The sequence below is a fragment of the Sorex fumeus genome, unplaced genomic scaffold, assembly GCF_029834395.1.
Source record: "Sorex fumeus unplaced genomic scaffold, SorFum_2.1 ptg000008l, whole genome shotgun sequence".
Taxonomy (NCBI): Eukaryota; Metazoa; Chordata; class Mammalia; order Eulipotyphla; family Soricidae; genus Sorex; species Sorex fumeus.
In genome coordinates this window covers 30,767,691-30,792,770 of record NW_026606065.1, presented here as the reverse complement: position 1 = coordinate 30,792,770, position 25,080 = coordinate 30,767,691, and the positions used below count along the sequence as shown (strand labels likewise).

General features: G+C 52.8%; 2 protein-coding genes across 4 annotated transcripts in view; one reads left to right on the top strand and one right to left on the bottom strand.

The window, feature by feature from the left end:
- Positions 1-25,080, bottom strand: part of STK24 (serine/threonine kinase 24) — a 314,684-nt gene that overhangs the window by 164,848 nt on the left and 124,756 nt on the right. The gene's annotated exons all lie outside the window — the stretch shown is intronic.
- FARP1 (FERM, ARH/RhoGEF and pleckstrin domain protein 1) overlaps positions 1-25,080 on the top strand; it is a 253,166-nt gene that overhangs the window by 149,994 nt on the left and 78,092 nt on the right. For all 3 annotated transcript variants that reach the window (XM_056108853.1, XM_056108862.1, XM_056108844.1), the window contains exon 3: positions 20,233-20,337. In XM_056108853.1, the coding sequence (XP_055964828.1) occupies positions 20,233-20,337 (105 nt within the window). The remainder of the gene's footprint in view (positions 1-20,232; positions 20,338-25,080) is intronic.

The following is a 25,080-nucleotide window of genomic DNA, read 5'->3' as shown; positions in this document are numbered from 1 at the left end:
TGGGCGGAGCTGTTGGCATGTGCCCAGCTGCGGGAGGAGGCAGAGCGGGGCATTACGAAGGAGCAGAAGAAGAGGGCTGGAGAGATAGCCCAGCAGGCCATCCCTGACTCTGCATATACTTTTCCAAGCTCTGCCAGGAGGGTGGGTGTGGCCCCAAAGGGGGGATGCATCTGCCACACAGCCCTGGGTATCAACCCTCCTTGGGCATTAGGACCCGGCATTGGCCATGGGCCACGGATCAAAGGTCAGGCCCAAGCCTGCGTCCACTCCTTCCCTTTGGAGAGCCGGCAAGGGTCATGCCCAGGCTGCTGTACTACGCTGGCCCCAGCCTCTGTTCTTCAAGTTTTAGCTTTGTGACATGGTCCCACACCCCCCAACGCCACCACCTTCCTAGGGTCCTTGTCCTCTGCCCTCTTGCCCCCATCTCTCTCCTTTCCGACCCTCTGTGCTGACCAACAGCCAACTTGTTGCTTCTGGTCAGTGGATGATGACTCGTCCCTGAACTATACATGTCTGTGGCCTCGGAGAGTTGGAAATGCGCCGTGGTCCTTTCCGCTAGCACGGCTAAGCAGATCTGCCCAGTGCGCAGGAAGACAGACGCAGCTCAGTTTTATTCAAATCGTGGTTCCAGTCGCTTCTGTGATGAGAAATTCACAAAGCTTGCTCTTCCCTGCCCTTGGTCTCCTGCTGGCTCTGAAGATGTGGTTATTTAAGAGAGGAATATTTCGTTTCCCCGGTGAGACTTCTATTCCTCTCACATCGCTGATAAATAGATTGGATTCATGCCTCTTCCCAACCCAGGGAACTCGGACAATACTTGTTTTGATCTGTATGTCTCTCTTTTCTGGATTGTTCTGTGTTAAAGTGGAAAAAAAAATCTTTAAGGCCACCTTTAAAGATTTCTTGAATGGGCACAGCTTTGGTTATTGTTAACTTTTTACTTTTCAAGGAGACTAGGAGACTAGGCCTTCAAATAAAAATATTCGTATGCTCCATGCGGTTGCTTTGTAGCTCTCACATTCTTATGTACTACGAAGAGGTGAGAAAGGACCCTTTCTAGAATATTCAGATGGACCTAGGAAGTCCCATAATTTTGTCAACACCCGCCCCCCGCTTTTTTTAAAGTACGCCTCTAAGGATTTAAACTATAGATCATTGAGATCCTCTCAAGATAGTACTATTTCAATCCTCTGAAACTAGTCCTATTTGGTTATCTTAATTTTGTTCCTAATACACATCCAAGCTGTGTCACAACTGTGAGCTGTTGAAAGGCTCATCCCCCAGCCAGATTTGTTTTGCTTGATCGATACAGGCCAAGCACCAGGAAAATTTCCCTCTGATGTTTGTGATGTAAGGGCTGAAACAATCCTTCACTTGATTTCATTTATAGATTTAAGTTGGTTGGGAATAGTGCCGCTTTTGAAGGCTCCAGGTGGCTCTTACGCTCTTGCTTTTCTTCGTGTCTTAATTCGTGACTCACACTTTTATCACCCCGTCTTTCATGAGGAAAATCCCATTTTCATGAGAAACTCTTGGCACCCCCCCCCCCCCGGCCCCGCGTGTGTGCTTTGGCAGGGAGGACAAGGAAAGTACAGTTCTTGCTGCTGCTTATGTAAGATTAATTCCATAGCGGTGTTCAGAGGCTTGGCGTTGAATTTATAACCGTCTGCAAAGGGTTAGCAAGCTGGAACTCGGAATCCATCCTCTGGGAGGAAGGAGTGTCCTTTCTTATAAGGTTATCTTTGCAGAGTCGTCTTCTCTGTCAAGCTTTCAAGAGACTTTACAAGGTCTCTGCCTCCAGGAAAAAAACAAATAAAGAAAAAAAAAAAACGTGTACAGTCTTCAAAGGGGGAAATGATGCGTTTTGTGGTCTAGCTGCATTGCCCAAAACTGCTGTACAACCCCGAGGGACTAGGACAGACTTTCCCTGGCCACACCTATCCCAAGCTCCTTGCCCTTTTCAATGAAGAGCCATGGAAGGGTGAGCTTCAGTTGCAGGGATCCCTGGGAGGTGGGGGGTCCTGCTTTTGCTTTCCCAGTGAGGGCAGAACATACCAAGCCTTGGGCCTTCAGGACTCTTGGCTCAAGCCTCGCTTGTCTGCAAGGTTTAAGCCACACCCACTCCTGGCTCTTTCTTCAAGACCTTAACAGGGTAGTTGATATTTTGTTGACAAACTGGAAAAACAGTGTAATGTAGATGCGCATTTGGGGGCGGTGAGGGGCTCAGCCAGTGCTCAAGAGGGCAGGGGTTGAGGGGAAAGGGGGAAGGGGGGGTCACTGGCTCTCTTAATAAGTTGGCTGGCTCACTGGTCTCCTGAAGGGCATGAGGATGTGGCACTGCCTGTGCCCTGCAGAGCTGGGGGCCTTGGGGCTGCACCTGGGCGTGTTGGGGGACCCTGGTGGACTTGTGCTAGGTACGAGCCCTAATTGCTATCCTGTCTCTCAGCCCCAGAGATATTGTTTTTGGTTTGGGGGCCATACCTGGCAGTACTCGAGGGTTATTTCTGGCTCAGGAAACCATCTGGGGTGGCAGGGATCCGGTCGTGTACAAGACAGGTGCCCTACCCACTGCACCATCATTCTGGCCCCCATAGATACTCTTAAAGCATCTCAGGACCCTTTGTTATGAATCTTTAGGAGTAACTATGACTCCCAGCCTTCCTTGTAAATAACCTACAAGGAAATTTTGTGAAAATGAAAGTGAGTAATACTTGTTTGCCACTCGGGAATCATTATTGGGGAGTAATCATCAAACAACACTATCCTGGAACCTTCTTTGTTTCCTTTGATCTCTTTGGTGAATAAGCCAGTCCTGTAGATTTTTCTGTCTGCATTAAAAATCCTCAAGGAGGGGTGGGTTTTACTGACTTTTGCATGCTGGAGACGCCTTTGTCCGCCCTCCCGGCCCCTTCCCAGCTCTGCTCATCTGTGCCAGTTGCAGTGGGTTTCTGGGATTCCAAGAGATCATTGCCCCCTCCATGTGGTGCTTCTGCCTTCACTGACCCTTGGCTGAGTATCTTGCCTTCCTCTCCTTCCCACACACATAAAGGGACTCCACTAACCCTCTCCGAATTCCCACTGCCAAGCCGCAAACTTCACCTCCCTAACTCCTAAATCCCTCCCGACCTAACTCCAGACACTCTTCCCTCCCTGCCACTAGCCCTACCCTCTGTGAGTGCTCCCTGGTGAGTGCTCCCTGGATGGGTGCTCCCCTCTGTGAGAGGGTTCCCTATGTAGGCCCTTTCTCTATGAATGTTCCCTGTGTGATTGCCCCTCTGTGGGATCTCCCTGTGTGTGAGTGTTCCCTGTGTGGGTGTCCCCTCTGAGAGTCCTCCCTCTGTGAGTACTCCCCTCTGTGAGAGTGTTCCCTATGTAAGCCCCTTTTGTGGGAGTGCACCCTGTATGGGGGCTCCCCGTTACAAGAGTCCTCCCTGTGTAAGTCCTCCCCTCCGTGAGAGTGCTCCCCACGTAGGCTCCTTCAGTGGGAGTGCTCCCTGTACAAGAGCCCCTCTATGGGAGTGCTCCCGGTGCTGTTGCAAAGAATTCAGGCCCGAGTCTTCTCCCCCATGAGCTGATGCTACCTTCAGAGACAAGAGCAATGCAGTCTCTGTAGCATGTTCATAAAATCAGAAACCAGTGCCTACCCCATCGGACCCCCGTTAGCCTTTGTCAAGGCAGCTCAGCGTCACTTGAAAAGTGATTCCAGGGGCCTTGTCTCCCTCGCTGAGAAACTGGGCATTGAAAAGCCACCCCCAGCTCCGGGGTCTGGACTTTCCCTTCTGCCTGCCTTCTGGAACTGTGTCATGAGATGATCTGATTTCCTTTTTTTTTTTTTTTTTTTTTTGGTCACACCTTGTGATGCACAGGGGTTACTCCTGGCTCTGCACTCAGGAATTACCCCTGGTGGTGCTGGGGGGACCCTATGGGATGCTGGAAATCGAACTCGGGTCGGCCGCATGCAAGGCAAACGCCCTACCCACTGTGCTATCACTCCAGCCCCCCGAGATGATCTGATTTCTAGGCAGATCCGGAAACCCCTTAGCTCTTTGTCCACCCAAACTGGGCTGCTGGGCTGCTGTCAGCCAGAGCCTGTGTTTACTTTGTCTCCAGCTCCAGGGCCTGTTGACAGGTCTACACCGAGGCATTCAGTTCCCAGCTCCTTCTTGAGGGGAGGAAGGTGTGGAGCTTCCCTGCTTCTGCAGAGGGACGTTTTCAAGGCTGCTAATCCCAGGATCTGTTTTTAGAGCTCGCTCTTCCTTGCTTGGTTGTCTTCTCCCCAGAACCATCTGTGTTGTCAAAGATGGTGTTTGTCTCCGGGCTGCCCATTATGCTAAATTTAGTAGCTGGTTGGGCAGGACTGACTGATTTTAAAGACCTTTCCTCTCCTGAACACGCCTTCCCTCCCACTAAGGCCAACCAACGGAGCTGCATTGACTCTGGGGTTCCCTGTAGATGTGTTCCCTGGAAGGCCACAGGGTAGGATGCTCTTCTCTGAGATCAGGCTCCAGAGTCGGGATTTTGATTACGGTGAAATATGTCAGTTTCCTTCTTGGGACCCCCAATCCCAAAACAAACACACGGGGCAAGAGAGATAGTACCAGGCAGGAGACCCAGTGCAGGTAAGGCGTCTACCTTGGTTCTGACCTGGTTCTACCCCCAGCACCTCTGCTCAGAGCCAGGAGTGAGACCTGAGCCTCCCCTGGTGTGGCCTCCCCCTGCCCCAAAACAAAAGCATTCCCCCAATTTCCTGGAACCAGAGCACATGAGTAAATTAGTGGACTAGTCCGGAGGCATGAGGCAAGTGCCAGACCCCCAAAGCCGCAGATCCTCAAAGGCAAGCTGGTCACCACCGAGAGGAACCAGAGTCTCCATGGCCTCTGGGATCCACCTTGGGTGCTGGACCTTGGACCACATGGGGCTCAGCAGATGGGCCATGCGGGCTCAGCCCAGGGACCACGCCATCAGTCTTCCTGGGGACCTGGTTTACCTAGGGTGGCCCCAGCCCCTGAAAGGGGACTCAGGTTGCTGGTCCTCTGACTGGCTTTGTTGCTACCTATGGGTATCTCCTTCCTACCTGTAGCTTGTCTTTTTTTCCACTTTTTGGGTCACACCTAGCAATGCTTAGGGCTTACTCCTGGCTCTGCACTCAGGAATCCCTCCTGGCAGTGCTCGGGGGACCCTATGGGATGCCAGGGATTGAACTTGGGTCGGCCGCATACTAGGCAAATGCCCTCCTCGCTGTGCTATTGCTCCCAAAGCTTGCCTTTTATTCCTCCTTTTCCTGTTCACACTTTCCCTGGGCTCAGCCCTTCGTGAGGGGCCTGCGCTGTTGGCCTGTGGGGGTGTCCTGATGGCCCACGGCTGCAGCTTAGAGGGGACTCTGCCCCGTGATGCGTGTCTCTGGGAACCGCGGGTTGAAAGCGAAGGCCGTGCTGCCCCTTGGCAAATCTCCATGAGCACCAGCTCCTGCGGGAGTTCGGGCCCTGCTGCTGGAACCCTTGTGCCAGTCTGGCCAAGGAAACACGACCCAGCAGTGTCTGTGTGCCCTGGTGCTGGAGACGGGGCGGGAGAGCGAATAAGCTCAGCGCTGGAGCAGAGTAAGGACAGCGGGGACTGGGCCACCTCAGACCAGCCCTGTGGGAAGGCTGGGATGGAGCAGAGGTTGGAGGGAAGAAGGGAACCATCCCAAGGATTCCTGGGAACAGGATGCTGACAGGGCTGGCGGGGGCGGGGGCCGGGGGAGGGTGGCCAGTGCCAAGGCCCAGAGGCCAGTGTGTGCCTCCCTCACTCTCCCTGGGACCAGGGCGGAGGGGAGTGGGGCAGGAGGGCAGGGGGAAGGAGCACAGAGGGGAGGTGGGCAGGGGAGGAGGGCAGGGGAGAAGGGCAGGAGTAGGACGGGGAGGAGGGCAGGGAAGGCGAGCAGAAAGGAGGAAGGCAGGGGAAGAAGACAGAGGAGGAGGGCAGGGGGAGGCAGGAGAGAGGAGGAGGGGATGGGTGAAGAGCAGGGGAGGAAGGCAGGGGGAGGAGGGCGAGGGAGGAGGGCAGAGGAGGAAGGTAGGGGGAGGCGGGAGAGAGGAAGAGGGGATGGGTGAAGAGCAGGGGAGGAGGGCAGAGAGGAGGAAGGCAGGGGGAGGAGGGCGAGGGAGGGGGGCAGGGGAGAAAGAGGGTAGGGGGAGGCGGAAGAGAGGAGGAAGGCAAGGGGAGGACAGGGGAGCAGAGCAGGCAGTTACACCTGATCTCAGCCCAAGTGAGGCTCACCCGGGGCCCGTGCTCCCGGGAGGAGGGTGCGTTAGCCCTGAGCAGGTCTGGGCAGAGCCGACCCACCTGGACTCACAAAGGTGACAGGGGTTTCTGGGGGAGCTGGGAGCTTTTGACATGTAAGTCAGTTTGTGGTCATCACTGAGAGGGGTCAGAGAAACACGGGAACGTGTCGGGGAAAAGACTTCAGCCACGTGTGGGGAGCGTTGGGTATGAGAATGGGCAAGGAGGCCAGCTGGGTGCTTTCTGGGTGCTGGAATGCGGAGAGAGAGTGTGTGTGTGTGTATATGTGTGTATTTGTATGTGTGTGTGTGTGTGCACGCGCTCATATGTGTTGTGTCTGTGTGTCTGTGTGCATGTGTGTGTGTGCGCACGTGTGCTCACTTATGTCTGTGTGTGCGCACATATGTCTGTGTGTATGTGTGCATGTGTGTGTCTCTGTGTGTATGTGCACGCATGCTCACATAGGTCTATGTGTGTGCACGTATGTCTGTCTGTGTATGTGTGCAGGTGTGTGTTTCTTTGTCTCTCTCTGTGTGTGTCTGTGTGTTCACATGTGCTTCTGTGTACCTCAGTATCTCTGTATGTGTCTGTGTGAATCAGAATTGTGGGTGGGGTTTTCCTGGGCTCCCGTGCCATGAGGCTCTTCGCTCTGGATGGAACCGTGAGGAGTGGGCGGGTCTGTTTCTAGGTGGACCTGCTTTCCAGCCTCACGGGGACGCCCTGAAGTTAGTGAGGCCTGTAAACCCGTCTGTAGGAAGGGCGCAGTTAGCTGCCCTGCCCTGGGTTATATCGCCCAGGGAAAGAACTTTCTGATTCTGAGGTCCACAGAACCAGAATGTGTCCTTGCCAGGGAGCGCCATGAGCTGGGGACTTGCTTTTCCCTGGACCCTGGTTACAGGTTATTAAGTTGGTTTTTACTCAGTCCCAGGCCTGCAGGTTTATGCTTCGTGTTCCTCTGTTAAGCTCCTGAAAGGAAGGGGCCGTCATCAATAGGGAATCTGATCATTCTGGGGGGACTTCTTAGTGGTTTTCTCTCCTACGCTGGGACTGCTCCCGCCCGCCTCTCTTTCTATGAGCTCATTCCTGGCCCCACCAGCAGACACTGGCATCAAAGGCAAAGTACTTTATTTGTTTTTCTGTAGTGTGAGTGTCCCCAGTGTAAAAATGCTTAAGGGAGCCACGGAGAGTTGGAAATAACTCTTTAGCCCCCTGAGCCGCCAGGCCCACTGTGGTGGGTGTGATTATCGGTTTCCTGTAGTCTGGTGCCCGCCCCTCTGTGCAGTCGTTCTTCCACGGTTCACTGGGAAAAAACAGTGTCCAGGCGGCACCCACCCCCTATGTGGTCAGGGACAAGCCAGGCATCAATTCACGTCCCGTTAGTTCTCCGTCTTCCATTTTCCCCACTCTGAGCCCCCAGTATCTATTTCATACCTCGTAGTGACGGCCGCCAGTCTGGGTAACTATGCAATAGTTTCATCTCCTCCTTTCTCTTTGTTTGGGGGTCACACCTGGCTGAGTCCCGACTCAGTGCTCAGAGATCCGTCCTGGAGGATTCAGGTGGGGGAGTGGACCCTAGTAGTGCTGGGATTTGAACCAGCATCGTCCATGTGCCAGGCAGTAGCTGCCCTTCTGGGCTGTCTTTGTAATGAAAATCCAGACAGAGAATTCTGGGTTCCCCGCCCCGCCTCTCAGCCAGCCCTTTCAGTTTGTGTTCCTGCTGGAGGTCTGTTCCCTCCCCCTCTCCCCACCCCACCCCCCACACACACATATACACATTTTTCAAATTCCATACCACTTGCTTTCTTGGCGTTTTACTTCTGAGGCCTGGCCAACCCTCCAGGTCATTCTGTCAGCACTGTGAACTGCTGGCCCCGAGGATGCTCCCTCACCACTACTATGCCCCTCCAGACCTGCACCCAGTGATGCTCGGGGCACGGTGGGGTGCTGCGGGTAAGCCGGGGTCAGCTGCGTGCAAGGCCTGCACCCTCACCCACACGGCAGAGCCAGCCTGCCCAGCCCTGGAGAGTGTCCAGTTTCGTGGCCATACCTGTGCCATACATGTGTTCACATGGGGCTGCAGACCAGTCCACACTCCTCGCCCAGAATCCTTTTCACCTGCCCAACCCGACTGAGCATACAGGAGCCCCTGCCACCTGCCCCAACCCCTGGCCACCCTCGTCCACTTTGGGGACGTGCTCCTGGGACATGCTCCTGCAGACTTTCATTTCCGATTCACTTGTGTCTCTTCCCCACCCCACCCCCACTCTAGAGCACAGGAACTCCTTTTCCCTCTGAACTGTCCCACCTTTCGGAGGGAGAAAAGTGCTGAGCCTTGGCTCTGTCCCTCACCTCCAGGGAACTGCACAAACAGGATGATGTTGTGTGGCTTCACTGTGGAAAGCTCTGTGCTCTGACCCTCTGTTCAGGGTGGGGCCGAGATTCCCTCCCACCCGCCCCCAGCCATCCTCCTGGTGAACAGAAATGAACTGTGACTGGGCTGGAGCAATAGGACAGTGGGTCGGGCCCTTGCCTTGCACACGGTCAACCGGGGTTCAATCCCTGGCATACCATAGGGTCCCTCAAGGCCCACCAGGAGTGATCCCTGAGCACAGAGCCAGGAGCCAGCCCTGAGCACCATCAAAACAAATCAAAAAGGGAGAAAGAAAATCTGGGAAAATCTGATAAAGTACCGGGGGGATGGGGGTGGGGGGGGAGGAGACGGCATGTTTCTGGAAGATTCCAGGAGCCAAGAATCCTTCAAGGACCCCCCGTACCACCACCAAAGCTGCTTTTCAAACTTGGATTCTCTTGATGTCACTGTAATTTAAGAGTCTTTTGGATTTAAAGAAGAACTCTTTGGTTTGGGTGTGTTTTCGGGATGGGGCAAACGTTCCCTGTCTCCCTCTGGACAAATAGAAAAGCATTCCAAATGTTTTCTGTGGAGCACGTCACCGCTGAGAATAAGTTTGCTTTCATGTAAACTTCTGACAGGCTGTGGGGAGTTTGGAGAGGGGATTCCTGGGGCACCGCCTGTCCCCAGAGAGCAGGGAGCTGAGCCTGTGTAGACAGGGAGGCGGACCCGGCTTGCTCCTGTTGGATTGAATTGCCTCCTTTCCTGCTTTCTTTGAAATAATAATTTCTGGGCCAAGTGCATGATATCAGGTACATTTTCAGAAAGCCCAGGCCCAGTGGGCTGCAAGTACTCTTGAAACGTAATTGGTCCCCTGGAGCCCCCCGGAAGACCACGCCAGACTAAACAGAGGGATGGAAAATGCCGCCTTTTTCTGCTGGGGGGTACTCGCCCGTCTGTGCTCACCTTCTTATGATCAGTGTCGTGTTTTACTCCCTGTCTTCTGAATATTTTAAGTAACTGTCAAATAGATGTGGGCGGTTTTTTTTGGGGGGTGGGGGTGGGAATGCACAATTTGCATTTTTTTTAAATTCATCGACATCTCCATGTGATCAAAAGACAGGGAATTACTCAAGTGCTCAAGCCGGCAAACCCAGCGTGATGAATAGGACATTTTCCTTTCTCGACTCACCGTGTGCCAGCCAGCCCAACCACTCCCAGCCAGGTTTGCACACACATGCACACATGTGCGTGCACACGCACACACACGCACAGAGGCACACGCCTGTGTGCACACCCCCCCACAGCGAGTCCCAGAGCAGAGGAAGAAGGGAGGTCTGTCCTGCGAGCCTCAGAGATGCGGCTGAAAGGGCCCATTCTCCCACGCGCCCGCGGCGGGGATGCCGAAATCCAATCTGCCCGGGGTTTAATGAGGGTTGGGAGCACCGGGGAACAAGGGACGCTGTGTGCCCTCCCAGACGGCGTGCCCATCCAGGGGGCCGCAGGGCGGAGAGCGGAGTTTCCTGCACCAATGGGCCGGGCAGAGCCCAGCCCCCACCCCTCTCCCCGCCGAAGCCTCGTCCCAGCACCCTGCGCCCACGCAGTGGGTCCCTGTCATGCTCCGTCCTGGGGAACCACAGAGTTAGCTGAGGGGAGCACCCTCAGGTCTACAGCACAGTCCAGAAATCACCTTCCTCCTCCTCCTCCTCCTCCTCCTCCTCCTCATCATCATCATCATCATCATCAGGGCTAAGGCCTGGTAGAGCTCAGGCATCAGATAGGGGATATCCAGAGTCACATGACCTGTGCCACCAGCAGGAGAGCAGACTGGCCTCTGTGCCCACTCTCTGGGCCTGTAGACTGAGAGGCCACCCTTCACCTGGGGTCGGTCTAGCTGCCTGGCGTGAAGATTAGATTTTTTTGTTTTGTTTTGGTGTTTGGGCCACTCCCGATTGTGCTCAGGGCTTCCGCCAGGCTCTGCACTCAGGGATGACTCCCAGTGGTGCTCGGGGGACTATATGGGGTGCCGGGAGATCGAACCTGGGCCGGTCAAGCACTGCTGGTTAAGCCCAGGGGGGCCCAGGGGTTAAGGCAGTTATTGACCTTGCATGCGGTTGACAGTGGTTTGCTCCCTGGTACCTCATGGACGACCCTTAAGCACTGCTGGGCTGATGGGGTGAGCCCCAGAACTTTGGGTTCCAAGCACCTCCGGACTGACATTGAACCACAGATCTTCTAAGTAAGACTTGGTAGAGTCTCAGCCAACACCTGCCCCTGCCCAAAAAAAAATTTAAAGAAAGAAGAAAGAGGAAGTAGGGAAGCAAGGGGAAAGGGAAGGAGAAGTGGAAGGGGAAAAAAAGGGAAGGAAAAAGAGTGGCTGGAGAAAGTGTAGCAGGTAAGCCCTCCATTTCTAGAAATTTCCCTTGTATGATTCTGCTTTGTTTTGTTGTTTGGGGGCCATCCCCGCCAGTGCTCGGGGCTGGTTCTGCACTCAGGGGTCACGCCTTGTGACAGATCTCAAGGAACTCTCAGAGGTGCCCTGGATCGAACCCAGGTCAGCTTTGTGCCAGGCACGTACCCTCCTCACTGTGCTCTTGCTCCAGCCCTTCTTACATTCTTGCATCATTTCTTCTGCTCTTGAGTTGTTCTCTCTCCAAGTCTCGTTGTTTGGATGTTAGCCTTGTCAGCCTTTAAGTGTCTGACCTCACTTTGACTTTTTTCCTTCCCTCCCCTTCCTTTGTTAGGATCGCGAAGCTTGTGGCGGCATCGGGGATTGAACTCGCAGCCTTACCCAGGGAAGGCAGGTGCTCGACCCCTGAGCCAAGCCCAGGCGCTGTCCGTAGCCACCTCATCATCATCTCCGCTGTGTCTTTAAGCGCTTCCAGTGGAGTCTTTCTGTGTGAGGGCTGAGTCTCTCTTCCCAGGCCCTCTCCTCGTCACGCACACGTTTCTTATTACAGCCTTCTGCACTCATTGTGTTTGGTTTCCAACTCCCAGCTATTTGAGGACCCAAATTACAGTGTTTTTAAGGGTTTCGTGCCTCCGCCTGGCGTGATCGGAAGTACCTGGCGTCTCCCTCTTGTGACCTTTCGGGGTTTGCTGTGTAATTTGGCTGTTCCCCCCTTGCCGCGTCTCTGCCCTTCTTTGTAATTAGATGTCAGCTCTATCATCTGCTCGAGTTTGCGGGGAATCAGACTCACCTGCCACGTTCTCTCGCCGTCTGAGTCTCCTGAGCGGGTCCCCAGGTCCCGTTATCTGTAGGGAGAGTTATCTGGCTGGCGGGGCACTGTGCCTGGGTCTACCCAGACCCAGCTGCCGACTCACCGTTTTCCTTGTTTGCTGCTCAGCCCCGCCTGGGAGGTGCCCCGTGCTAGGACATCCGAGGTAGGCATTGGCGGAGAAAGAGATGCGTTCCTGTGGAGTTTCTCAGCCCATCCTCCCCGTGACCCTGGACTTGAGCATGCCAACTCAGGCTGAGGGCCAGGAGAGGGCAGCCCTCCCAGGCATGTGGGGGTCCTGCTAAACTGTGTCCTAACTGCTGTAGAGTCTCCCAGCCCCCATCTCTCTCTCTCTCTTTCTCTCTCTCTCTCTCTCTCTCTCTCTCTCTCTCTCCTCTCTCTCTCTCTCTCTCTCTCTCTCTCTCTCTCTGGGAACTAAAGGACCCTATGGGGCTGGAGCAGAGAGGGCATTTGCCTTACCTGCGGCAGACCCGGGTTCGATCCCCGGCATCCCATAAGGTCCCCTGAACATCACCAAGGAGTTAATTCCTGAGTGCAGAGCCAGGAGTGAGGACCCTGTTCCCGAACCCGCGTCCTCTCTAACTCATGATGGGATCGGGACTCTCAAAAGAGCCTCCTGAGGGCCAGGGAGAGTCTGGGTCCCACCTCGAGATCCACCAAGCCCTCTCACCCCACTCCCCAAGAGAGACCTCAGATCACATGGAAGTGACCGGTGGGTTTTCTAGCTCACAATGTGGCAGAGATGTGCCTTTGGGGCTGCAAGTAGGGACCTGCTTAGTGACCCTGGTCATTGCCCTCCCCAGTTAAACTGCCCCACCGGAAGAGCAATGTCAGAGCCAGAGTGGGGGTTCCGTGCTGGGCCCCAGTGGTCTGCAGTCTTGCCTTGATTCTCACTTGGATCCTGGGGGCACAGCAGCTCCTTTTCTGAGGGGCCATTTAGTGCCCCCTCAAAGCCTTTGTGCTTAGACCCCAGCCCCTAGAGCGGGAAAAGAAGGTCAGGTGGGGAGCCTGAGCCATGGTACAGTGGGGAGGGCATTTGCCTTGCACGAGGCCAACCCAGGTTCAATCCCCAGAGTTCCCGAAGGGCCTCCTGAGCCCCACCAGGAGTAATTCCTGCATATACAGCCGGGAGTTATCCTGAGCATTACCACCGGGTGTGGTCCCAAAACAGACAAACAACAACAACAAAAAGATGGGCAAGATTCGTGCCTTTATACAAAGCCAAGCTGTGGATACCAACAGCCCTAGGTCCTGGCATAAACTCACCAGCAGTGTTGACAGAATATTGCTCAGAGGAGTCCCCTGAGCACCATTTGGATATCTCTTCTTCCTGAAAAATAACTTTACATTCATATTATATATCATATTAATATTATGTACTGTTAACATAAGTTAATTATTATAATATTACTCAATTTTCCCACTCCCGCCTTTTTTTTTTTTTTTTGCTGTGGGCGGGGGTTCTCTCAAGCGACACTCAGGAGCCTGGGGACTCCACCGGAAGTTCTCAGCCAACTGGAATGTGACGCTGTTCCAACTGAGCCCCGTGCTGGGGACCTCTAGGGCTGTACCTAGTGGTGCCAAGGATCAAACCTGAGCTTCTTGCATTCAAAGCTTGTGCTCCAGCCTTTGGAGATTCCCCTCTCCAGCCCAGGAAATCTTCCTTCTTTCCAGGAGCAAACAAAAAGTCCCCCAATGGCACTTGAGGCCATCACCAACCCCCTGGGTCACCCCAGCATCCCTGGGCACATGGAATCACCCACTTGGGAGACGCCGGTTCCACGGCCCTTGGGAATGGCTGAGCAGGGCAGAGGGCATCTTCCAGAAAGCATCCTCTTCCCTTCAGAAGAGAAAGCACAGGCTCCCGCGGGAAGAGAACTCTGACGGGAAGACTCCAACAGCACAGACATATTTTAAAGGCACAGGAAACTGTAGCAGCTTTGATTCACCAATTTTCATCCCTGGCAGCTGTAGGGGAATGTTCACGCTATTTATTATTCAGCGGTTACTAGCCAGACATTCCCCCACAAATGTAAACCTCCTCTCCAAGTGAATTTTATAGGTTCCCATGAAAAGCCAATTCAAAGTGGAGAAAACAGTGGGAACATACAGACCAAAACCAGCCAGAGGATTTGAGCACACCATTAAAATTCAGATGCTTTTTGGGGTGTAATGAAAAGTTGCCAATCAGAAAAAACAGATAAAAATGTGATTATGGAGTCACTAGTTGCTAATTTGTTCCCCGAAATAAAACCTAAGGTTACCCTTGGGCATCTTTGGGGAAAGAAGCACAATTCTAGAATAGTTCAGTCAAGACTGGTAGGGGGATGGGCAGCGGGTGGGGGCTGTGGGCCCCTCCGAGCCTTGGAAAGCCGGGAGGGTCTTCAGATCACCGTGACACCTCCCTTAGGAGCACTTAGAGACAGCTGAATTTCATTGGTCATAAGACCCCTTTCCTGGGCCAGGAGCACAGCCCTGGCTCTGCACACACCACCTTCAGCCCTATCCTTGGCACTGCATTGGGACCCCCAAGTCCCAGGAGAAGTGACTCCTGAGCACAGCCAGAAGGAAACCCTGCGTCCCCCCGGGTGTGCCCCCCAAAACCAAACTAAACACGCGGAGCTCCCGTCCCCCTTCAGCCATCGCTGACATTAGAGGATGACTTCCCTTGACAGCGAAGGCGGTGTCCTTTCCTGGGATATCATTGTGCATTTCTCTGCGTGGATGCACAATGGGCAAAGCCAATGTAGTTCCGGTTGCATCTGGGAGACAGCTTCTCCAGTCCAGCCCCCGGGATTCTGCCCTCACCCACTCTTCCTCCATTCATTCCAGACTTCCGTGACTCTAGCAAGAAGCATCCAGGGAATTCTGTAGAACTAGACCCGTGCCTGGATGTCTAGGCAGCCCGGCACCTCCCTGCCCGCACCTCTTCCTCCTGCAGACTTCACCATCATATCTGAGGCTGATCGTTTTGGCCAGACGCCACCAAGAGTGGCCCACCTGAGCAGGACACCATGTGTGTTCACTAGGACACGCTCTGTCTTCACGTATCACAAGGCTCCTCACTCCAACTCTGCTACACCCAGGACCAGCCCTGCAATTTTTTTTCTGGCTTTTTGGACTGGAGCAATAGCACAGCGGTAGGGCATTTGCCTTGCATGCAGCCAGCCCAGCCGAGCCGGGTTCGATTCCTTCGCCCTTTCAGAGACCCCAGCAAGCTACTGAAAGTATCTCGCCCGCACGGCAAAGCCTGACAGACTACCCATGACGTATTTAATATGCCAAACACAGTAACAACAAGTCTCAAAAAATGGAGATGTTACTGGTCCCGCTCGAGCAAATTGATGAACAATGAGAGAACAGTGACAGTGACTGGCTTTTTGGATCACACCCAGTGATGCTCAGGGATTACTCCTGTCTGCACTCAGGAATCACTCCTGGTGGTGCTCAGGGAACCACGTGGGATACCGGGTATCGAACCTGGGTCAGCAGTGTGCAAGGCAAATGCCCAACCTGCTGTGCTATCTCTGTGGTCCCCAGCCCTGCAATTTTGTCTACACTTTGAGGTCAGCAAAACAGAAGGTTTATGTTCCTGTTCTGACAATAATGTCCACAGATTCTGTTGCGAGTTATGACTCTGCCATGTATTTCACGCATCTCACTTATTTCCTTGTTTTGGTTTTGGGACCACACTCAGAGGTGTTCAGGAGTTACTCCTGGCTCTGTGCTCAGGGATCACTCCTGGCAGGCTCAGGGGGACCATATAGGATGCCAGGGACTGAACCCGGGTTGGCTGTGTGCAAGGCAAGCACCCTCCCATTGTACTCTGTTTCCATTTGTTCTTTAAGAGAAAATATGCATATGAAGAAATAGAACTTTCATATGATCCATCAATACCACTTCTGGAAATATACTCCAGGGGTGCAAAACTGCACAGCAGGAATGACATCTGCACTTGTATGTTCTCTGCAGCACTGTTCACAATAGCCTGAATCTGGAAACAACCTGAGTGCCCTACAACAGGTGATTGGTTAAAGAAACTATGGTACATCTACACAATGGAATAATATACAGCTGTTAGAAAAACTGAAGTAATGAAATTCACTTATAAATGGATGACCTGGAGAGTATCATGCTCAGTGAAATGTATCAGGGGAGAACAAACCTAGAATGATAGCACTCATTTGTGGGATATTATGAAAACATAGTGTGGGATTTACACCCAAGGACAGTAGAAACAAGGGCACACTTGGAAGCCTGCCTCAGGTTCTGGGGAGACGGCAGTTGAGATAGAGAAGGGACCACTATGACAATGATGGTGGAAGGGTGGGAGATGGGAGATGTATGCTTCCAGTGGGTAAAGGACCAAACATGATGGTCTCTCGGTGTCTGTATTGCAAACTAGAATACCCAAAAGGAGAGAGAGGGAGAAGGAGAGAGAGAGAGAGAGAGAGAGAAGAAGAGTATCTATCATAGGGGCTAGAGAGATAGCACAGTGGGTAGGGCGTTTGCCTTGCAAACGGGTTCGATTCCCAGCATCCCATATGGTCCCCTGAGCACCGCCAGGAGTAACTCCTGAGTGCAGAGCCAGGAGTAACCTCAGTGCATCACCAGGTGTGACCCAAAAAGAAAAAAAAAAAGTACTTATCATGCAGGCAGGGTGGAGGCAGAAGAGAACCTGTGGACACTGGACCTGGGAAATGTCCACTAGTGGAGGGCCAAGTGTTGGAACATCATATGACTGAAACACAATCATGAGCAACCTTGTAACTGTGTATCTCATGGTGATTCAATTTTAAAAAATTACATAAAAAGAAAACTTGCATCACAGTGAATAGGCAGCTCCCTGGCATTGGGTGCTTTCACAGTGTTGGCCCGCCCTTCCTGCTTTCTGTTTACAGTCGATGACACAGATTGATTTTTATAAAGGGGAAGTGACAGCCCCAGCCGCATTTGTGAGTCCGTGAGGTACGAGGGATGGAACTCAGGACGTTGTGGGGGCCAGGTCCGGGCGCCCCCACTACAGCTTACTCGCGGCTCATGTGCCACTTTGTGTGATGTTCCAAGGAGTCCTTGGGGAATGGCATCGAGAGGTGCCGGAAGAACTCCACTGTAGGGAATAAAAGAAGCATTTTCTAGAAGAGAGGCAACCTCTGCCTGCTTCCGTGTCCGAGATACTTTCTGGGAAGCAGAATTATCGCCGTGGATCATTGAGAAAGAGTCAACACTGACCCTAAGGGAAGAAGGACGATGGGCCCAGAACCCAGGGCAAAGCATTTGAGATGGTAGCGGCCTTGTTACTTTGGGGTGCTCACACACAGTTCACGGGATACCAGCACCCTCCAAGTTGCCCAGGGATCCTTATAAAGGCTTCCTAGCACTGCCGCCTCCTGGCGTGCTGGCCTTCCCCGGGGCCATTCATAGAATGCTTTCAGGGCACCTGTGTCATGGGCAGGTTTTATAAGACACAACATCTTTCAGGTGCTTTCTACCTTTCCCTGTGTAGAAGTCAAGCTTTGGAAGTCACTTTGCAGAACGGATTTGTACCAAATTATCAAATGTCAGGAGATGGGAGGCCCGGAAACCAGTTTCAGATCCATGTCGTCACAAGACCCGAACATCTGTTCCCAGCCTCTTGTCAGAACATTCACGAAAACCCGACTCAGTCCAAGAACCTGATTCCGATGGCCCCCACTTCCCTGCTCTGGGGCGGGGGTTGGGCAAAACGCTTGGCCAAGCAGCGCGCGCACAAAGGCCGCCTTTGTGTATTGATCTGTGACTTGCTCAGGCTTCCAGCATTGATAAATTCTCGCCTCCCGGACTCGGTCAGCCCAGATGAAGTGATCAAATTCACTCAGTTCCAGGAATTCCTGGGGCTGCCTGAGAGTTTGCCAGCTGCTCAGAGCCCCAGCCGCTCATCTGCTGATACAGAATATAGAGAATGGTGGGAAAGGAGGGGGGGTGGAAATGGGATGTAATCCGTCCTTTATTTGCTTGTGAGTTCTAGTTAGGGCACACCCAGCGGTGCTCAGGGTTTACTACTGGCTCTGTGCTCAGGGATTATTTGTGGGAGGATTTGGGAGAACCACTAGTGATGCTGAGGAATGCCTTATTTTTCCCCCTTTTTTTGCTTTTTGGGTCACATCCAGCGATGCACAGGGGTTACTCCTGGCTTGTGCACTCAGGAATTATTCCTGGAGGTGCTTGGGGAACCATAGGGGATGCTGGGAATCAAACCCGGGTCAGCCGCATGCAAGGCAAATGCCCTATCCTTTGTGCTATCGCTCCAGCCCCTGGGGAATGCCTTAACCCCTGGACTCTCTCTCTGACCCGCGAGGCCTTTGGCAGATGCTGTGCTTTAGGAATTCTCCCTCGGCGTCTCACCTCCAGCCTTGGTTGATGACTGTCTGTGAGGTGTGTGGGTCTCTGGGCTGAAGAGGAGAGCCTCCAGCAAAGGCTTCACCCCTCCTCCTTGGAGCCAGGTGTGGGAGCAGCGTGATCCCTGCACCCTCTTTGGCTTGGCGAGTGAAACCTTGAGCACTCAGCATCTTGCTAGGCAACGTGGCAGCCGGTGGCCTTTGTGGGTCTTGCGTGCACTGATCAGCATGGGAGGTGGAGGTATGTTTGACAGAGAAGGAGCAGTTTCTGAGAACCTGTGCCCCACACAGGGTGTGACGTCCCCTGTGACCCCAGGCACTCAGTGCCAGCCACGCAAGTTGGGCTTATCCGTGGAGAATCTCACCGGCCTCTCTGGAGTGGTCAGTATCTTTTGGGGCCATCCCTGACGATGCTCAGGGGTTACTCCTGGCTCTTGCATTCAGTTGTTTAGGGGACCATATGGGATGTCGGGGATTGAACCCTGCAAGGCAAATGCCTACCCACTGTACTATGGCTCCAGCCCCTCTTTTTTTTTTTTAATTTTTACAAGCGGCCAACATGGCCGACCCGAGTTCAATTCCTCCGCCCCTCTCGGAGAGCCCGGCAAGCTACCGAGAGTATTCGATATGCCAGACACAGTAACAACAAAGTCTCCAATGGAGACGTTACTGGGCCCGCTCGAGCAAATCGACGATCAACGGGAGGGCCTTTACCTTTACCTTATTAGTGAGACATCATGAGGTACAATTGTAGACTTACAAATTTTTGTGCTTGGGTTTCAATTATACAGCGATCAAATACCCATCCCTCCACCAGTGCCCATTTCCCACCACCATGGATCCTAGTATCCCTCCCACCCCGCATACCCCCGATCCCACCCTGCCTCTGTGGCAGCAGCCCCTCATATTTTTAAGATGCTTTGTTACTGTTTTATTTTCTCTCTTTGGCTTGGTTTTTGGCCACACTTGGCAGTGCTCAGGGGTTACTCCTGTCTCTGCACTCAGGAATCACTCCTGGAAGGGCTCAGGAGGTCATATGGGATGCCAGGGATTGAACCTGGGCCAACCAAGTGCAAGGCAAACATCCTTCCCACTGCACTATCTCTCGGCCCCTAAGCTGCTTGTTTCTGAGGAGTAAAGTATCTGGAGAGTAGTTTGGGTCCCACAGGGACAGGCTAACAGACACATGGATTCCTCTGCCTGCCAGGGTCTGATTCCTGTTGTCACTAGGTCCCTCGGATTATAACTTGTTTCCTAAAAGGTTCTGTCTTACAAAAGGGGAGCGAAGAACATGTACCTAGTAACTGGCAGTGTTTGAAACATCTTCCTCCCAGTGCTTTTTGTTTGATTGGGTCAAGAATTTTTTTTAACTGGGGGACTTGACCCAGCAGTGCTCAGGGGATACTCCCAGCAGTGCTCAGGGAGCTGTGTGGTACTGGGGGGTCGAAGCTGGGTCTCTCACATGCATACTCTACACTAGTCCTTGAGTTTTCTCCCCATCCTCCTGCCAGTATTTAATCTGGGGAATAGGCTTGGATTGATTTTCCCTGAAACCCATCAGCCTGTCCTTCTAAACTTGGAGAGTAGAAAGTGGGGCCTGAAACATTCTACTCCCTCGTCTCACGGGCCCAGTGTGTAGAACTCAGTGTATTGTACTAGTCCCAGCAGAATTATTGAATGTAGGGAATCGAAGATAAATGAAGTAGTTCAAGAACCTCATTGGGAGAAGAGGCTGGCATATGTCATCGAATAAGATGCCTTTTTCCATGCGTTCATTGCCCAGATTGGTCCTCCGGCTGCAGATATAGGGATTCACCTTTAGTATGGGTGTGTGGAGCAGACAGCAGCATTTAGCTCCTCAGTGAGAGAAAGGCTGAGAAGGACCCAGGGGTGCCCAGGGCTAGACCAGGCCTAGTCAGGACCCCAGAGAGCCAGCCTGGGTGGGCTGGGGGCTCTCGCTGCTGGACCTGGAGGGCTAACGTGATTCTCTGGTTTCTCCTTGCAGCAAAGAGCCCCCGGGAAGGTGCTGCTGGATGCCGTGTGCGGACACCTCAACCTCGTAGAGGGCGACTACTTCGGCCTCGAGTTTCCTGACCACAAAAAGACCACGGTGAGTGTTGGAGACCGTGTTGGATGTGGGTGTGAGAGACCGTGGTGAGTGACAGAGACCGTGTTGGCCATGGGCATGAGAGAACACAGCGAGTGATGGAGACTGTGTGGGCCATGGGTGTGAGAGACCGTGGTGAGTGATGGAGACTGTGTGGGCCGTGGGCATGAGAGACCATGGTGAGTGATGGAGACCGTGTTGGCCGTGGGCGTGAGAGAATGTAGTGAGTGATGGAGACCATGTGGGCCGTGGGCATGAGAGAATGCAGTGAGTGATGGAGTTCATGTTGACTGTGAGCACAAGGAAACAGAGCCATTGGGGCTCCATGCAGCAGCCCTTCGTTTTTATCTGTCTCCACATGGGACTCAGTCGGGAGATGTGCAAGTTCATGGAAAATCGGTGGTGGGGAGGGGAGGGTCAAGGCTGTGACCTCTGGCCTTTGCCCCTACCTCCCCTTTGCCCAAGTCCTTGGGCAGCCTCATAAAATAAGATGGTTCTGAAAGAGACAGATGTGAGGAACAGTCTAGAGAGTCTGTCACTCCTGCTTCCTTCTGCCCCCCCAACCCGTCCCCCACCACCCCCCCGCCCCAGCACTGTGTGACCACCCTTGCAGGGAACTCTGAGCTGTTTGCTTTCCCCAGTGATGTCACAGCAAACATCCTAGTTCATTTGCATATGCATCAAGTGATCAGCTCCTAAAGCATGAAATGCCCTTTCCCTGGGCTCCACCTTATGTCTTGGCCAAAGGTGACATAAGATTCTTCCAAGAGGTTCCCCAGGCCAGGGAGTGGCTCCAAGGCTGGGGCAGTTGCCCTGCCGGCTACTAAACCCTGAGTTCCATCTGTCCCAGTCACCAACCGGATCATAGCCTGCTGGCCCTGGACTTGTGGCCTGTACAGTGAGGCTGGGTGTTGCTGGAAGCAGCCCCTGAGACCCAGACAGAAAACAATCTAATAGAAAGGTATCCCTGGTTTGGACCCAACTGGTTGAATATAATGCACTGTTGTTTGCAGGAGGTAAGGGAGGACCACATCTAGTGGTGCTCAGGGCTTACTCCTGGCTCTGAGCTCAGGGATCAGCCTTGCCAAGGCTCCGGGGACCATATGGGGTTCCAGGGTTTGAACCCAGGTCGGCATGTGCAAAGCAAATGCCCTGCCTGCTGGACTGTTCCTCTGGCCCCTGTTTTGCTTTTAATTCCTATAAATAATGGCAATCTCGTAGGGGCTCTCTTTGCATTCAATATGCTGTTAAGGGTGATGTTCCTGAACTATTACCATGATTTTTTTCCAGTGGACACACCAAATAACTAGAACGTTGGCTCACCCTGTCCTAGGAACCCAAGTGTAGTGAGATGTTGGACAACATGTAATCTGACTGGGGCTAGGGGGCTATACAGGACATGGTCTGTAATGAGATATGGTCTGAGATCAGGGGCCAGTGGGCCTGGGGCAAAAAAATATTCATCAGAAAATCATTCCCCCATCCTATGAGACCATCCTCCTGAGGCCAGCAGGATGGGCCTGGTAGAAATCTCCAGAGTGGGCATCTCACGTATGAAGACCAGAAAGCTCTTGAGCTGTTCCTGAACCAGCTAGTCAGGCTGCAGTGGAGAGGCGAGGAGGAGGAGGAGGAGGAGGAGGTGAGGGAAGGAAGATGGACAAGGCTGACTCAGGGTGTGTATCCAGTTGGAATAAAGCACATGACAGCCGAGTGCTGGCTCCACAGTTAAAGTGCTTTACTGGGGGGTGCAGGGCTGCCAGCAGGTCTAGCTGGACACGTGGGTGAGTGCATCAGCAGCCTGATGGTGCCTTCTTGCTTCCCGGTACCCCAAAATTGCTGCCGTGCCTCTGGCTGGAACCCAACAACATAGGACCAAGTTTCCTGAGAAATTAAACTGACAAAAGTTAGGTATGTGGGAGCTACGCCCACAGACCACCTCCAGTTCAGCTATAATCTCAGATAAAATCTGCCGAAAATTTGGGTATGCGGGTTTTGTGACTGAAATCTGCTGGCTTTCTCAGAGTTGGGATGGGCTACCTCTCCCCACTTCCCAATACTCATGGAAGCACTGGAGTCACAAACCAACTCCAGTTCCACCCAGTAAGCTCTACTACTGACCTTGTTTCAGAGGCACATAAATAAACCTCAAAAGAGATCAAAAGTCGCAGCTAATCTTGGACCCTTGCAAAGCTGAACAGGCTGGGGTAAATCACATGGGGGAGGGTTGTCCTGGTGCCCACCCAAGCAGAGCCCCCCGTCCCTGGCTATTTGCTTCCACAATCCAAAGTCACCTCCATACCCCTGACCTGACTTCACCATCTGAGGATGGACTTGACTGAGATATCATCTGCTGAAATTTTGGCTGTGTGGTTTTATGACTAAAATCTTAGACTTTCTCGGGGTAGGGATGGGCTACCTTCCCCCATTTTCCTATACTCCTGGAAGCCTCGGCAGTCACGTCCATACCAAAAGCTGCCCCATCAGTTAAAAAAAAAATAACTACTCCATCCTTACCTTCCCAGTAAAAGTACTGAACACCCTAAACAAACATGATGAGCTTTTGGCACCATATTGAAGATTATAATACACACAAGGAGAGAGAGAGCAAGAAGGAAAGTGTCTCCTACATAGGCAGGCTGGGGCTGGGGGTTGTGGTGTTGGGGGTTGGTGGTGGGGAGACAGGAGACATTGGTGGTGGGAAATGTACACTGGTGGAGGGATGAGTGTTGGATCATTATATGACTGAACCCCGGTCATGAACAGCTTTGTAATGATCTACATCATGGATATTCAATTTTTAAAAAAAAGGTACTATGGAGTTTATGCCCACTTCAGTTAGCTTAATCAGTGGTTGAATAAATAGCAAGTACGCCTACATTTATAAAACCAAAGTGCTTTACTTGGAGCCAGAAGGATAGGACAGGAGTCAGGTACTTGCCTTGCGTGTGGCTGACCCCAATCCAATCCCTGGAACCACAGTGGGTAAACCCTGATGACTGAAGACTCAAACTCAGCCAAGTGCATGAATTTGCAGTGAGTATGACACTGCCACAGTCGCCGGGGCCAGCACCATCTTGCAGCTTTGCCCACTATGACCCTTGGGACCTCAGGGGATTTCCGGCTGCACCACAGCCCCAGGACTAACCAGCTGGTACATGTATCTAGCCATGGTACTGACGACAGAGCCCTGTCGTACAGCTGAACCTTAGAGCTTTCATCACTCAGACCCTGTTCTCATTCCACAGTAGGTCTCTTTTCACTGGCCCCGGCACACAGTGTTGTCCTTCTGACTGCTCTGAGTTAGCCTGCATGGAGTTCCACATCAGTCAGATACAGCCGTATTGGTCCTTCCATGAGGGACTTAAATCCTCAGGATAATGCACTTCAGGTTCATTCATGTCATTAGCCTGAGTTAGAATTCCTTTTTTTCCATTCGTTGGAGTTTTGGGCTTGTTTGCTTGCTTGCTTGCTTGCTTGCTTGCTTGCTTGCTTGCTTGCTTAGGGTTTACTCCCAGCTCTGCACTCAGAAATTACTCCTGAGAGTGCTCAGGGGACCATATGGGATGCCAGGGATCAAACCCGGCTGGGCCGTGTACAAGGCAAGTACCCTCCCCGCTGGGCTGTCACTCAGGCCCCTGTTGTGGGTGTTTATACTTCCGTGCATTGATCACCTGTGCAGGCTTTACGTGGCAGCCCCAACCAGCAGGAGTCACAGCACGCCAGGTGTGGTTTTGCCTATTGATCTGTGCATGAATATCCCAGGTCTGATATGCAGGACCGTGAGCCTTTATCACCAAGATGATATAAACCAGATCGTCCCAACCCCCTTCCCATCATTCCTGTCATAGGAATAACCTCTGTTGGAGCCTCTTCCTGGGGAAGAGTTTCCAGGCACTGAAGGGAAAAAACACTTTCTGGCGCCTACCATGGCTTGGTCAAGATTAGAAATAAACGAGGTCGTACTAAGTGACCAGCTGGGCACGCCCGTCCTTAGGCTTGTCGTGGCATTTGACAGTTAATAGACTGGGTGGCTGCCTTTATACTCGAGCTGTTACCGGCCTTGAGTGGGCACCAGAGGCCCGTGGGATTGGCCCACCCGAGCAGAGAACTCTTTTAATCAGCGCCTTCCTTATCGATTGCGTGCTCAGTGGCAGAAATGCTATTGATTCCAGGAATCAAGGTCTTGCACTTACTACGCTGGCTAATTGCTTCCCGGAGTCTGAAGGTGGGGAGTGGGCAGAGGCATGGAGAGACTGCTGGGTGACGAGCCGTCCAGGAGCACAGCCTGTGCCATCAATTCTCAGTGCGTCTGGCTGAGCCTCCTATCAGCGATGCACAGACCGTCTGCAAGTGTATCAGCCTTCACAAACGATGCCGTTTCTATGGCAACGACTGTTGTAGAGAGCAGCAGCCATTGACGGTTAATACACGCCCAGGCATCTCATTTTGATAAAACCTTGTTTATTGGGTGCAGATATTTGACTTTCATGAAGTGTTCACGTGTCATGAAAATCTGCTGCTGATTTTAATTTTTCTTTGAAACCTTTACAACTGTAAAAGCCACGAGGGCCAGCGAGATGGCAGGGGAGGTAAGGTGCTGGCCTTGTCTGCGGCCAACTCCATTCCGTCCTCAAACCATATATGGTTGGGCCCCTGACCACCACCCAGGGTTAGCCTTGAGCATAGATCCAGGAATAGCCCCAGAGTACTGCAGGGAGTGACCTATAAACTCAAACAATAAAGGAG